Genomic DNA, 13,935 nt, shown 5'->3' on the forward strand with positions numbered 1-13,935 from the left:
TTCTCTTCTTAATTATTCAATTAGCTCAATCATATCTTGATCTGAGAAATTGCATAAGCACCAGCTACAGCTGCAAGCTGCAAGCGTATCCTAAAACGTTTACTGTGCTCAAGTCCAGGAGTTAACCAGCCTAGATTATAGAGCTGTCAAAAAACTAAAACTAAGGTAATTGGTTGGAACAGAAACCAGAATGCACACCAGCCCCCCAGGACTGGAGTTGTGCACCCCTGCCCTACTGTTTGCGAATGTGCATAATTTAAACCCCTTACCCCTGACCTCTGGGGTTTGGGACAGGCACATTTATACAATAAAAGGGCGTTTTTCTGTGTGTGTGTGTGTGTGTGTGTGTGTAGAGGCTCCTAATCTCCACACCACTCATTATTCTGTCAGACGGTCACAGTCAGTCTTATTAGATGGTCACAGTCAGTCTCTGGGGGTGGGGGAAAGTTTGACCACTTGGTCAGTGTTAATTCATCTCTTTGTGTTTCACAAATTCATTATTTCTATATTTATGATTACATGCTTTGTTTGTACATTTTCATATTACCACGTATATATGGATGAACAAGGGTAGAGACTTTTCAACATAACAGTCAAATGTTATATTATCTTAGACTTTAAAGGAAGCTCATTGGACAAGCCACACTGATTAAAATAACAAAACAAAAAAGCACAAGATTAACCCAACACAGGAATCAAAATATTGTTAAATTTATTTCATGTCGCAGTCAAATCAAAGGTATTCATGCATCAGTTGAGCATCACATGAAACTCACGCCCCATGCAACATTCTTCAATACTTTACATTTTCATTGAAATGGAAGTTCATGCTTGTCAAGTTCAATGAATGAGCACCAGCCATTTATTATAAAATGAAGGACTGAAATCTGATGCCGACAGAGGGCTGATATACTACCAATAATAGACAGATTAGAGTTGCTCTATACTTGTTTTTCATTTTTTAATTAAAGTGTTGCCCTTGCTGTCTATCTGTACTGTTTTCTATGTACATAGCAATCGTGAACTCCCCTCGGACAAGGAGCACTGTGTGCAGTAGTCTGAATGTACATTAAACTACCGATCTCCATTACAGAGAGAACGTTTATGCTGCATCAGGATGAGCAGGCTCCCAGGGCCACAATGGTGATCGGGTCCCCTCTGCACCTCCTGATTCCCGCCTCGCATTCCGTCATCGTCACGGCGACGGCGTCTTCCCCCCCCAGCCGGACGCACAGGTGGGTCCCGGGCTCGGGGCACTGGCCCACCTCTCTGCACGTACACACAGTGGCCCCCTCTGTAGGAGGAATAAACGTGGGTCAGACCCCGGTCCTGGAGGACCTGAACTCGTTCAAACCACAGACAGTTGGGCATTGTTGTCAATAACCAGGTTTGAGTACTGATGATAAAAACCACAGAGCATGACCACGCCCATTTGCACTGAGGTAAATTAAATGCAGATGCAAATGCGGAGTTTCAAAGATCAGAAAACAGTAGGGGGCGCACTACTCACCTTCGCACTTCTCCCACGGCGGGCAGTCTGGGCAGGGTGCGGCCTCACGCTTCGGCCAATCGCAGGCGCTGTCCTCAGCCAGGGTGTAAGTCTGCCCCAGACACTGCAGGGCTTTGACTTTGCACACGCTCACTCTGTGCGTCCCTCTCCGCCCGGTCGCGCACACTTCCAGGGAAGAGCTGCAAACAGTCAGCGCACCGCAGTGCTGTTACAGCAGATTCATCATAACCTGCCCAGTTATTTACATTTACATATATACTGCTTTCTTTCAGGCTGTAATGTGGGTCAACCAGGCTCTCCTCTTTGCCCTGTGGGACTCCAGGCCTTTCGCTCCTCCTTGCTGTGAGTGATGGTTGGGGGGGGGGGGGGGGTCGCGAGGCTGTCCCACGGCCTGGAGATTGCCGCAGTCTTTAGCCTGTAGGACAATTGTCTTTCCAGCGGTGTTTACAGCCTTCTGGTCCTTACGGCTCCACAGGAGTTCAGGCAGTGGAAGGATCAAAGCCCAGAGACAGTCCAAATCGAACCTTGCACAGCACACTCACAGCCACACTACTCTGCTGTTACACCAGCCACACTACTCTGCTGTTACACCAGCCACACTACTCTGCTGTTACACCAGCCACACTACTCTGCTGTTACACCGCAGCCATACTACTCTGCTGTTACACCAGCCACACTACTCTGCTGTTACACCACATCCACACTACTCTGCTGTTACACCACAGTCACACTACTCTGCTGTTACACCACAGTCACACTACTCTGCTGTTACACCAGCCACACTACTCTGCTGTTACACCGCAGCCATACTACTCTGCTGTTACACCAGCCACACTACTCTGCTGTTACACCACATCCACACTACTCTGCTGTTACACCACAGTCACACTACTCTGCTGTTACACCACAGTCACACTACTCTGCTGTTACACCAGCCACACTACTCTGCTGTTACACCAGCCACACTACTCTGCTGTTACACCACATCCACACTACTCTGCTGTTACACCACAGTCACACTACTCTGCTGTTACACCACAGTCACACTACTCTGCTGTTACACCAGCCACACTACTCTGCTGTTACACCAGCCACACTACTCTGCTGTTACACCAGTCACACTACTCTGCTGTTACACCAGCCACACTACTCTGCTGTTACACCAGTCACACTACTCTGCTGTTACACCAGTCACACTACTCTGCTGTTACACCAGCCACACTACTCTGCTGTTACACCAGTCACACTACTCTGCTGTTACACCAGCCGCACTACTCTGCTGTTACACCACATCCACACTACTCTGCTGTTACACCAGCCACATTACTCTGCTGTTACACCACAGTCACACTACTCTGCTGTTACACCAGCCACACTACTCTCCTGTTAGAGCACAGTCACCATACACCCGTACACATCAAATATAAGTGCTTCTGTTGAGAACGTTGGGTTCTGTCATCAAACAAACCTTAAAAGGAAAGTCTCACCTGCATTCATAGGGCAGTTTACACACACAGTGGTCCTTCACTGCTTTCTCCCATGGTTTGCACTGCTGTTTGAATTGTTCTGGAACTTCTGTTGACACTTCTGTCCCTTCTGAACATACACATTAAAACCACTAATTAACAAAAATGAATGTGGCTCTTTTGTATTACTCTATGAAATGGGAAAGAATATATGTCTTGAAGTGTCGAGGCTTTGGGTGTCGAGGTCTACATGGGGGGGGCGGGGTGGGGAGGGGGCGTGGGAGGATCGTACCTGCTTGGCACCTTACGTCTCCGGCAGACGGCGACCAATGGAGGCTGGAGTCGCACGCGATCTCAGCCACGCCCTCTCGCCGCGTCCCAGGCGGGCAGAGCAGGGACACCTTCTCTCCGATCTGATAGGTCAGTTTCCACGGGGCTCCCGTGACGTTGTGCCGCAGGGGCGGAAACCTGCACACTGTGCCTGCATAGATAATGAGCAGGAAGGACAGGGAGGAAGGCCCGTAGTCAGACGGGAGGGAAGACTCTTCGTACGCCTCACCTTTACCTCAGCAGGAGGAAAGAAGACCAACTTTTCGCTTCGTTGTTACAATGGCAACGTCCGCTGGTTGCAGTTCTCAGACCCTTGTTTTTATCAACCCTTTGAGGGTCATATCCAGACCTGGGTCAAATACGTATTTGTTTTGGATTCAAATACTTTTCTACACTTCACTGATCTTGTCCGGTGCAGCACTGGAACCAATCAAATACTCTCAAAAAGTGTAAACCCCGCCTTCTGGTCATATTGACAGGCTCAATTACACCGGGCAAGATCAACAGTGCACAGAAAAGTATTTGAGTCCAAAACAAACAGGTCGGTCTGTGGCTGTCGTGGAGCACGTAAAGCCAAGTGTGTAAGGCATGCATGCGAGGTCAGCACAGTACGTACTCTTGCACTCGACTGCATGTTTCCTCCAGGTCTGCTGGTCTGTGCATACGGCCACCGGATCCCCGATGATGTGGTGTCCTTCGATGCACGAGTACACTATTTTACTGCCAATGGCGTGGACGTCTTTGGGGTCCTGAGTGTAGACGGATGTAAGCGGACGGGGAATAACACATCAACGATCAATATGGTTCAAACCGGCAAGACCGTTGGACACTGTGTGGGAGTACCTTCACATAGCAACAGCAGATACGATTCGCGAGACATGAAGATAAATTCTAGCAGTGAATCTTCGGTCATAGAGAAGGAGGTCCTTACCATGATGAATCCATTCCTCAGAGGGGGTGGAGTCTTACAGACTTTTTCGGGTTTGAGGGAGGAGTGAAAACAGTGAGACTCCATCATTCTTTAAAAGAGATTAATTAGGATTATTGTAGGCTAATATCTAGCCTTGATACAGGTAAATCATTAGCTTTAATATGGGCCAATGTTGAGCTTCATTACAGGAAAACTGCTAGCTTTATTTCAAGAAAATCACAAGATTTATTGTAGGCTAATCATTATCCTTAGTATGGGCTAATGTTTAGCTTCATTACAGGCAAATCGCTAGCTTGATTTCAGGCTAATCACAAGCTTTATTGTCAGCTCATCATTAGCTTCAATGTGGGTTACCAATTAGCTTAATTACAGACTAATAAGTTTTGGCTTTATTACAGGGTATTTGCTAGCTTTATTACAGGCTAAATATTATTTAAGTGTGATTAATGTAATTCTGTGCAGGGGGTCCAGTGGATGGACTCACTGTTGGTGTTGAAGGTCCTGGTCAGGGCACAATTGAAGTTCAACCGTCTCCCCAATGCAGTGCTTGCCTCCCATCTTGGGGGACGGGTTTGAGCAGGAGCGAGTCCTTGACCTTCGACCTTCGGAACAGGAAGTCCAAGCGGACCAGCAACTCCAGTCACCATGGATGACCCCTGAGAGAAAGCGCGTCACGTGAGTCCTAGCATTCAGATTCGCACTCAAACCGAAGGCCATTTCGCAGAGATGGGGCACCGCTGGGCTGGGGTACCTGGCTGCTCCTCCAGGACCGTCCCATGCTGGCAGGAGAGGCCCGAGGTGTCTGCCGGGCAGATGCAGGTGCAGCTGGTTCCCCGCAGCAGGACGTGGCCGTTGTTTTGGCAGGGCCTGCAGTGGCAGGGGTCGTCCTCCTCCAGGTAGTCCTGAACCGCCCGTCTGAGAAGAAGCCTCTTCACCGACGCGCACGGCACCTCCTTTACCAGCTCGTACAGCGGCCTCAGCTACAGCCACCCGCACAAAATGGCCGCCACAGAGTCAGCACCCTCACCAGCTCGTACAGCGGCCTCAGCTACAGCCACCCACACAAAATGGCCGCCACAGAGTCAGCACCCTCACCAGCTCGTACAGCGGCCTCAGCTACAGCCACCCACTCAAAATGGCCACCACAGAGTCAGCATCCTCACCAGCTCGTACAGCGGCCTCAGCTACAGCCACCCACTCAAAATGGCCACCACAGAGTCAGCATCCTCACCAGCTCGTACAGCGGCCTCAGCTACAGCCACCCACTCAAAATGGCCACCACAGAGTCAGCATCCTCACCAGCTCGTACAGTGGTCTCAGCTACAGCCACCCGCACAAAATGGCCGCCACAGAGTCAGCGCCCTCACCCACCCACCCAGCCACGAAGCTCAAAAACAACACAGTTATCTCAGTACACTGACACACTGGTTTGATTCCCAAGTAGGACACTGCCATTTGTACCCTTGAGCAAGGTACCTAACCTGCATTGCTTCAGTATATATCCAGCTGTGTACTTGGATACTTTTTGTACGTCGCTTTGGATAAAAGCGTCTGCTAAATAAATGTATGTAATGTACGTGGATGCAAATGTAAATGCTATGTAACAAAATGTTGTGTAAGTCGCTCTGGATAAGAGCATCTGCTAAATGCCTGTAAAGTAATGCAATGTCAAACCCAGTGGACAAGATACCAAGCACGTACCAACCTCTCTCATCATCTCAAAAGTTCTCCAGCATGTGCAGCACATGGCAACGCTACGTGTGAAACGTAGCCGAAGGTTTCCATGCGCGAAGCCCCACCTCCCCCGTTCCTGCTCTGAGGTTCGGGAGCCCCGCCCACCTTTTGCTTGATGACTTGGGGGAAGTCTTTCACAGACCCCGCCCACTTGGAGTACATGGCGCTGTTGCTGGCGGGGTCCTCCAGGTCCACGTAGCCGAGCCCGGCGACGTAGGCCGGGGCGCCTCCCAGAACGTCCGTCTTGACCGGGATCTTGTTCTTGCTGAACCCTGACCAATGAGAGCCAGGCGTTCATAAGGGCTCCCCAGTATGACAAGTTCTCAAGCACCAGAATGTTGAAGTGATGTCACTGAATAAATGATGGGGACTTATTACCTTTCGTGCTCTTGAGATGCTCGATGAGTTTTTCGCATTTGGTGGTGGTCTTCTTCCGGAACAGACGGCGTTTCACTTTGGTCACGCACTTGTGGTAGTCGGTGTCGGTGGAACCTTCACCAGAGCGGAGGAAAGAGAGAGAGAGAGAGAAGTTTGCCATCATATCTTATTTATTTTCATACCGTCTTCATCGTTATCATCGCAAATTGATTGTTACATCATATACGGTGTTTTATAAGCACGATGCTATTCTTGTGCTTGCTTGGTTGAAAGCATCAAGGGAGAGCATCACAAATAATGGATTAATAATAGCTTCGCAGTTTATGCATTGTAATACATGAAATGAGTCTTGCATGTAAAATGCAATAAGCAGAAGTTTCATAGTGAAGAACTGAACCTCACTGTCACCTCACTGTGCATCGGAGCTTAATGGAATGCTGCACGTGCAAGGGATTCTGGGTGTGCGTGCGGAGCTTTCACTCACTCGTCTCCTTCATGGACTCGGCGTCGAACTGCAGCAGGAGCTGGTACTGCCCCCCCAGGGAGCCCTCGGACAGGAAGTGGGTGCCGTACTTCCGGATGAGCGAGCGGTAGGCGGAGGCCTCGTACGCTGTCGGCAGGGCGGACAGGGCCTTCCAGAACTCCTCCGACAGCGGCAGGTACTCCGGGGGACTGTTCTGGAACTGGGCCACCTCCACCTCGTTCCTGACGATCAGCAGCCTGTGGGCCTGAGGGCATTCAACATTGTGATTCAACGTTGCCATCAACTGTGAAATTGGACATCTATGGTTTTGGCTCCAAATCGAGAAAATGGCTGCGCCCGCCATTGAGCTTCAAAACGTGTTTTAGAGACCCACGGAGAGGCAATGGGTGACGTCACAGTGGCTTTGTCCATATTTTTTACAGTCTCTGGACTGGACTCAAAAAAAAAAAACCTGGACTGGATTTTTTTTTTAAAAACTGGACTGGACTCAAAAAAATCTGGACTGGATTTTTGAAAAAAACTGGACTGGACTCGAAAAAGAAAAAAACCTGGACTGGATTTTTGAAAAAAACTGGACTGGACTCAAAAAAAAAACCTGGACTGGATTTTTGAAAAAAACTGGACTGAACTCGAAAAAAAAAAAAAACCTGGACTGGATTTTTAAAAAAAAACTGAACTGGACTTGAAAAAAAAAACCTGGACTGGATTTTTGAAAAAAACTGGACTGGACTCGGGAAAAAAAACCTGGACTGGATTTTTAAAAAAAAACTGGACTGGACCTATTTTTTTTTTAACAGTCTCTGGGCTCAACCCATTATCATTCCGGTATAGGGGGGGAAAAAACACTCTGGCTTGTTTGTGTTTCTTTAAACCAATCATGATCGTCTTGGGCGGCGCTAAGCCCAGGATGCAGCAACGGTGCCCTTGCAACCACAGTAACACGCAGATAGCGGGAAAGAGGAGGAGAATTCCGACTGACATAGTCGGCCAATGGCAGGCTTATACTCACAGTCTATATCCTTTGAGTCAGACTAGCCTCTAATCAAACCGGTTCATATTTTTTGTCTAAAATTCGCGACAGGAAGTCAACTAGCGTTGCACGAGTGACCTTCATACCACCTCACATTGCCGGTCAACCAGTTATCATCTCTGCAGCGTGTGCGGGCGGTGGTTGCTAATTAAGCACGGTTAAATCTTCGGGGAGGTACAGGACACCAGTGCGGACGTGGTCTGCTGCCATCGCACATGCCACACGTGCCGCACGAAACTTAAGCAAACCAATTTTTACATGCATTCCACTCTGCGGAGGTATAAAACAGCCCTTAGGGCAGTGTTCTCCAACCCTGGTCCTGGAGAGCTACAGGGTCTGCTGGTTTTTGTTTTCACCTTAAAATCAGCACCCAATTGAGACCCAAGACACCAGGTCAGTCGAGTTAACAGTGTAATCAACTGCTCTAATTGATTCATGAAGTGCAGAGTCAGTATGAAAACCAGCAGACCCTGTCTGTAGCTCTCCAGGACCAGGGGTGGAGGCCACTGCCTTAGGGCCTTTAGTGCACTGTGAGTCCGGCACAGCATCCCTTAAACTCAAGTGATCGTGGGCTCACTTATGCTGCGTTTAGCTCAGTTTAACTCTGTTTAACTCAGTTTGGTTCAGTTTGGCTCTGTTTGGTTCAGTTTGGCTCTGTTTGGTTCAGTTCGGCTCAGTTTGGTTCAGTTTGGCTCTGTTTGGTTCAGTTCGGCTCAGTTTGGTTGAGCTTAGCTCAGTCTGGTTCAGTTTGGCTCTGTTTGGTTCAGTTTGGTTCAGTTCGGCTCTGTTTGGTTCAGTTCGGCTCTGTTTGGTTCAGTTCGGCTCAGTTTGGTTCAGTTTGGCTCTGTTTGGTTCAGTTTGGCTCAGTTTGGTTGGGTTTGGCTCTGTTTGGTTCAGTTTGGCTCTGTTTGGTTTAGGTTGCGTATGTGTGAATGCATTCAAGTGTCCACTCCACATGGAATATGAAAGCGTGCAGAATGTTTTTTTTTTGTTTGTTTGTTTTCCATATTTTTCCGTCAGAGAGATACATATCCATTAGAGGAATACATATTTCCAATATTTAATCTGATTCAACACATTCAGAAAGCTTGTTCAGTATTATAATACTCGCAAATGTGACAGAAATGGCCGATTAGATTTGATTCTACTCACCTTGTCGTTAGTCAGCTCATTATGAAAAGTCTTATAACGGTGACCCCCTCTGAAAGTCTCTCTGTTCTCCGTGTGCTTCATGTAGGACCACGAGCTGTTGTAGAATTCATCGCTGAAGTCGTTCTCAACGCTGACCTGGAGAAAGACAAAGCAAATCGTCAAGGGATCGAGCTTTGCGCCCCTACTGCATGATAATCTGCGCAAAAGTGAGCCGCGAGCAAGGTCACCTGGAAGTTGTATCCCAGCGTGCTCTGGGGCAGCCGGTAGTAGTTCCTGTGGTCCCCGCTGAACACATTCCTGCACTGCCCGCCGAAGCTCTTGGTGTTAATCACGCCGCTCCTCAGCTCCCCCGTCAGCACGTCAAACCTGCAGAGATGAGTATCCAACCAATCACAGCGTCGTTCGCTGTCAACTGATCACTATAGTACTCACTATCAACCCGTCACAGCATTACTCACAGTCAACTAATTGCTATGCAAATCACAATCAACCAATCAGAGTGCCACTCACAATCAACCAATTACCGCATTACTTACAGTCAACCAATTACAGCGCCACTCACAATCAACCAATCACAGCTTTACTCACAGTCAACCGATCACAATGGCACTCGTAATCAACCAATCGCCACGGCACTCACAGTCGACTGATCCCCAAATCAACCAGTCACAGGGTCAATCAAAATCAACCAATCAAACCAAGGATCCAGTCAAGAGGAATGCAAACCTACTCCAACACCATACCCCTTGCCCACAGCAGACCCATTGGACCCCTCCCACGGCTGTACCCCTTGCCCACAGCAGACCCATTGGACCCCTCCCACGGCTGTACCCCTTGCTTCACCCAGCCCGGTGGTCGTACCCCTTGCCGGTGAGCTCAATGTTGGGGGGGACTCTGTGGTTGTCACACACACTGGAGCTGCTGGACTCTGGACAGTTCTGCTCATCCAGCCCATCTTCCTCACAGTCCTGGTCCCCATTACAGACCAGCGCCATGCTGATACACTGCCCTGCAACACACACACACACTGTAATGTCACACACAGTACTATAGCTCACACACACACACACACACACACACACACACACACACTGTACTGTCACACACAGTACTATAGCGCACACACACACACACACACACTGTACTGTCACACACAGTACTATAGCGCACACATTCACACACACACTGTACTGTCACACACAGTACTATATCACACACACACACTGTACTGTCACACACAGTACTATATCACACACATTCACACACACTCACACACACACTGTACTGTCACACACAGTACTATATCACACACACACTCACACACTGTACTGTCACACAGTACACACGCACACACACACTGTCTGGACTAAAACATACACACACACAGAGTACTGTCACACCTTACTGTAATACATACACACACACAGTACTGTCACACTTTACTGTAATACACACACACACACACATACACACACACAACCGTAATACACACACACATTTACATGCACACACGCATATGCACGCACATACATTACACATGCACACACACACACAGTACTGTAACACACACACACACACACCTGACGAGCAGCGGAACCTCTCTCCACAGCCCAGGTCTAGAGGACAGCCTTTTGTTAGGACACACTCTCGTTTCTCAGTGGGCTCGCCCAAACAGGGGACCCCCCCAAATTGGGCAAACACCTGGACATGGCGTGTCCTTGTCTGGAAAAATTCCCCCCAAAACACTCCACAATGTGAACATTACCCACAAACATCTACACATTTATTCATCTACAGCATTTACATGCAGCACTCACAATATGAAAATAAGCATTACAGCTGTGGATAGAAGTGACAATTCAGTCTCTAGATTAGCTCTCTGTAATCACAGCATTATGCTCTTCCCTACCATATTCAGATCTGGTAAGGCAGAGTGTATATTTATATTTTAACAGTAGAATGCAGGGCTAAAATGCTGTGGTCTAAGGCTATGATAAGGCTATGGCCTAAACCCTGTGTGTATAAGTGTTTCTATGTGTTGGTGCTGAGATTTAAACGTGAGGTGTCCAAACGCCTCATTACATGAAACCTTGTTTTTTCCCCCCGTTTTTAGAGCCCGTAGTTCTTTTGTTTCATTCTTGTTTTATAACCAAGTTGTCCTTCAATTCTCCACTTGTACTTGCTATCTCTCTGGAGGCTGTACCTCTAGGAAATTACTGTACATTGAGCCATGATCATTGTACTCCTGTTTGCAGTGTGAATTGCTCTGGATAGGAGGACCTGTTCAATAGCAGAAAGGTAGAAAAATACTGGCATACCTGTGTTTTAGTGCAGCCATCACACTCCGACCAGTCTCCATAGGGGCCCCAGAGACAGTTAATCGGCTGCTCTCCGCTGCAGAGAAACACCACTGCTTAACATCTAAATCTCATCGATACTAACACGACAGCTTACGCTATATGCTAACATTAGTACCACCATCAGTAACATACAGTATATGCTAACGTGGGCCCGTATGCTAACATATGCTAAAATACATGCTAACACATACGTTAACAGCACATTATATGCTAACGTATAAAATAGCATAAATTCTGAAATAATCTCATATGCTGACATACAATCTAGCCTGACATTTAAATGTGGTACGTGTCCACGATGGCCAACTAATGGTTGGTTTTCCCTCAATGGAGTTTTTTTTTTTTTTTAAATCTCACTTAGCTGATTTTGGGGGCTTAGACTTGGTCTGCCCCTGTTTTTCTGGAAAGCATCTTTGTGACAGTATCTCTGTAAAACAATGTGATTCAAATAAAATTGAACTGAAAACATAGAGCCAAAGCATGCCCAAGTAATAGAGGAAATGAAAGAATTTAACATTTTTGCGAATAGTGCCTTTAATTCAATTTCTGAAATTGTGTACTATATTTGCTTCAGAAACCAAAGGACATTTTAAAACAACCTCCTGCCTGAAAATCCTCCACATACATGCTATATGTGCAGCATGTATGCTACAGTATGTCACATTGCTTGTAATGATACAGTACATGTATGTCCTTTGTGTTAATGGTGACTCACCTCACGAAGTGCAGGAGAGAGGGCAGAGCTGTCAGCCATGTCAGAATTGCAGTAATGCACACCTGTAAGGAACAACAGATAGGGCCTAAGATATCAACTGGTCACGTGAGCTCCAAGTGTAGAATTATAATAACAAGAAAGAACAGCAGCCTTCCATATAGCCGCAAGCAGAAATTCCTGGGGTCCAAGCACGTTATACTGCTTATATACAGTCAACTCCATAACATTTGGGACATATACTTTTTCCTGATTTGGTACTGTACTCCACAAATTTAGATTTATAATCAAACAATTCACACATAAAGTTTTGGTTTCACCATGTAGAAATTACCCCACTCTTTATGCATAGTCCCCCCATTTCAGGATGCCTTTATGTTTGGGACAAATGGCTTCACAAGTGTTTCTGATTAGTCCAGTGTATTTAATTGTTGCCTCAGTGCATGTGTAGGAGAGCTTGTCTTGATTCTAGGCTTCCCCTTGTCTTTGGAGTCTATAATTGGCTTTAGTCAACATGAGGACCAGATTATAAAAAACTATCTACGTATAATCAATGCAATGTATGTACATGGGCATGTATGAAGTCATTTGTCATGAAAAATGTATTGTGCCAAAAAAGTCAGATTACACAACACTGCAGAAGAATGTGTGTCAACAGACAGGATTGCTCTTTGTGAAAGCACAAGTGTGGCTGTTTGTAAATGCATGAGAGTGCTGCGTCTTGTGAAAGCGTCACTGTGAAAGGGTGAGTATCACTCTGTGAAAGTGAGTGTTACTCTGTGAAAGGGTGAGTATCACTCTGTGAAAGTGTGAGTGTCACTGTGAAAGGGTGAGTATCACTCTGTGAAAGTGTGTGTGTTACTCTATAAAAGGGTGAGTATCACTCTGTTAAAGTGTGAGTGTTAGTCTATGAAAGGGTGAGTATCACTCTGTGAAAGTGTGAGTGTTACTCTATGAAAGGGTGAGTATCACTCTGTGAAAGTGTGAGTGTTACTCTATGAAAGGGTGAGTATCACTCTGTGAAAGTGTGAGTGTTACTCTATGAAAGGGTGAGTATCACTCTGTGAAAGTGTGAGTGTTACTCTATGAAAGGGTGAGTATCACTCTGTGAAAGTGTGAGTGTTACTCTGTGAAAGGGTGAGTATCACTCTGTGAAAGTGTGAGTGTTACTCTATGAAAGGGTGAGTGTTACTCTGTGAAAGTGTGAGTGTTACTCTGTGAAAGGGTGAGTATCACTCTGTGAAAGTGTGAGTGTTACTCTGTGAAAGGGTGAGTATCACTCTGTGAAAGTGTGAGTGTTACTCTGTGAAAGGGTGAGTATCACTCTGTGAAAGTGTGAGTGTTACTCTATGAAAGGGTGAGTATCACTCTGTGAAAGTGTGAGTGTTACTCTATGAAAGGGTGAGTATCACTCTGTGAAAGTGTGAGTGTTACTCTGTGAAAGTGTGAGTGTTACTCTATGAAAGGGTGAGTATCACTCTGTGAAAGTGTGAGTGTTACTCTGTGAAAGGGTGAGTTTGGTCAGAAACTGCTGCAAAGCGGCTCGGGTCCTACCTTCATGGTGTCTGGCGGGAGAGCGGGAGAGGAGAAGCAGACGGCTTTTTCTCTGAGCAGCCCAGAGCTGGGCTGATATACACCAGGAACGGCCATCCATCATGGTCCCAGAGTCGGGCAGATTCCTGCTCGACGGGGGGGGGGGTCTGCTGTTTCCCGGCTGCCAGATGCAGCCCGGTCGTGACCTCTCACCCCTCAATGTCCGCCATGTTCGCACATTCTGTGATTTCCACTATTTCCTGACTCCAGCGAGCAAGGACAAGCTGCAGCTAAGATGCCTGTAGTGTCTTAAGC

At 47.1% G+C, this 13,935-nt stretch overlaps 1 protein-coding gene across 1 annotated transcript; it reads right to left on the reverse strand.

Annotated features, from left to right (window-relative positions):
• Window positions 1-695: 695 nt before the first annotated feature.
• c7b (complement component 7b) lies at window positions 696-13,729 on the reverse strand. The gene is made up of 18 exons (XM_035390019.1): window positions 13,642-13,729; window positions 12,091-12,152; window positions 11,334-11,409; window positions 10,596-10,737; window positions 9,877-10,024; window positions 9,243-9,381; window positions 9,016-9,150; window positions 6,834-7,077; window positions 6,350-6,463; window positions 6,077-6,243; window positions 4,989-5,217; window positions 4,722-4,893; window positions 4,238-4,325; window positions 3,923-4,055; window positions 3,269-3,457; window positions 2,998-3,106; window positions 1,511-1,689; window positions 696-1,294 (listed from the first exon to the last, which is right to left on the reverse strand). Exons 1-18 carry the CDS (start codon window positions 13,645-13,647, stop codon window positions 1,113-1,115), a joined length of 2,514 nt encoding a protein of 837 aa, XP_035245910.1. The 5' UTR covers window positions 13,648-13,729; the 3' UTR covers window positions 696-1,112.
• Between the last annotated feature and the right edge of the window lie 206 nt (window positions 13,730-13,935).

The sequence above is a fragment of the Anguilla anguilla genome, chromosome 14 (genome assembly GCF_013347855.1).
Source record: "Anguilla anguilla isolate fAngAng1 chromosome 14, fAngAng1.pri, whole genome shotgun sequence".
NCBI classification, from domain to species: domain Eukaryota; kingdom Metazoa; phylum Chordata; class Actinopteri; order Anguilliformes; family Anguillidae; genus Anguilla; species Anguilla anguilla.

What these genes read in the sequence shown, in the direction of transcription:
- c7b (XM_035390019.1), bottom strand. An exon ending in CCCAAGTCATCAAGCAAAAG is followed by an intron (nt 5,218 to 6,076) that starts GTGGGCGGGGCT and finishes GGGTGGCTGTAG; the next exon opens with CTGAGGCCGCTGTACGAGCT. An exon ending in ACATGCAGTCGAGTGCAAGA is followed by an intron (nt 3,458 to 3,922) that starts GTACGTACTGTG and finishes TTATCTATGCAG; the next exon opens with GCACAGTGTGCAGGTTTCCG.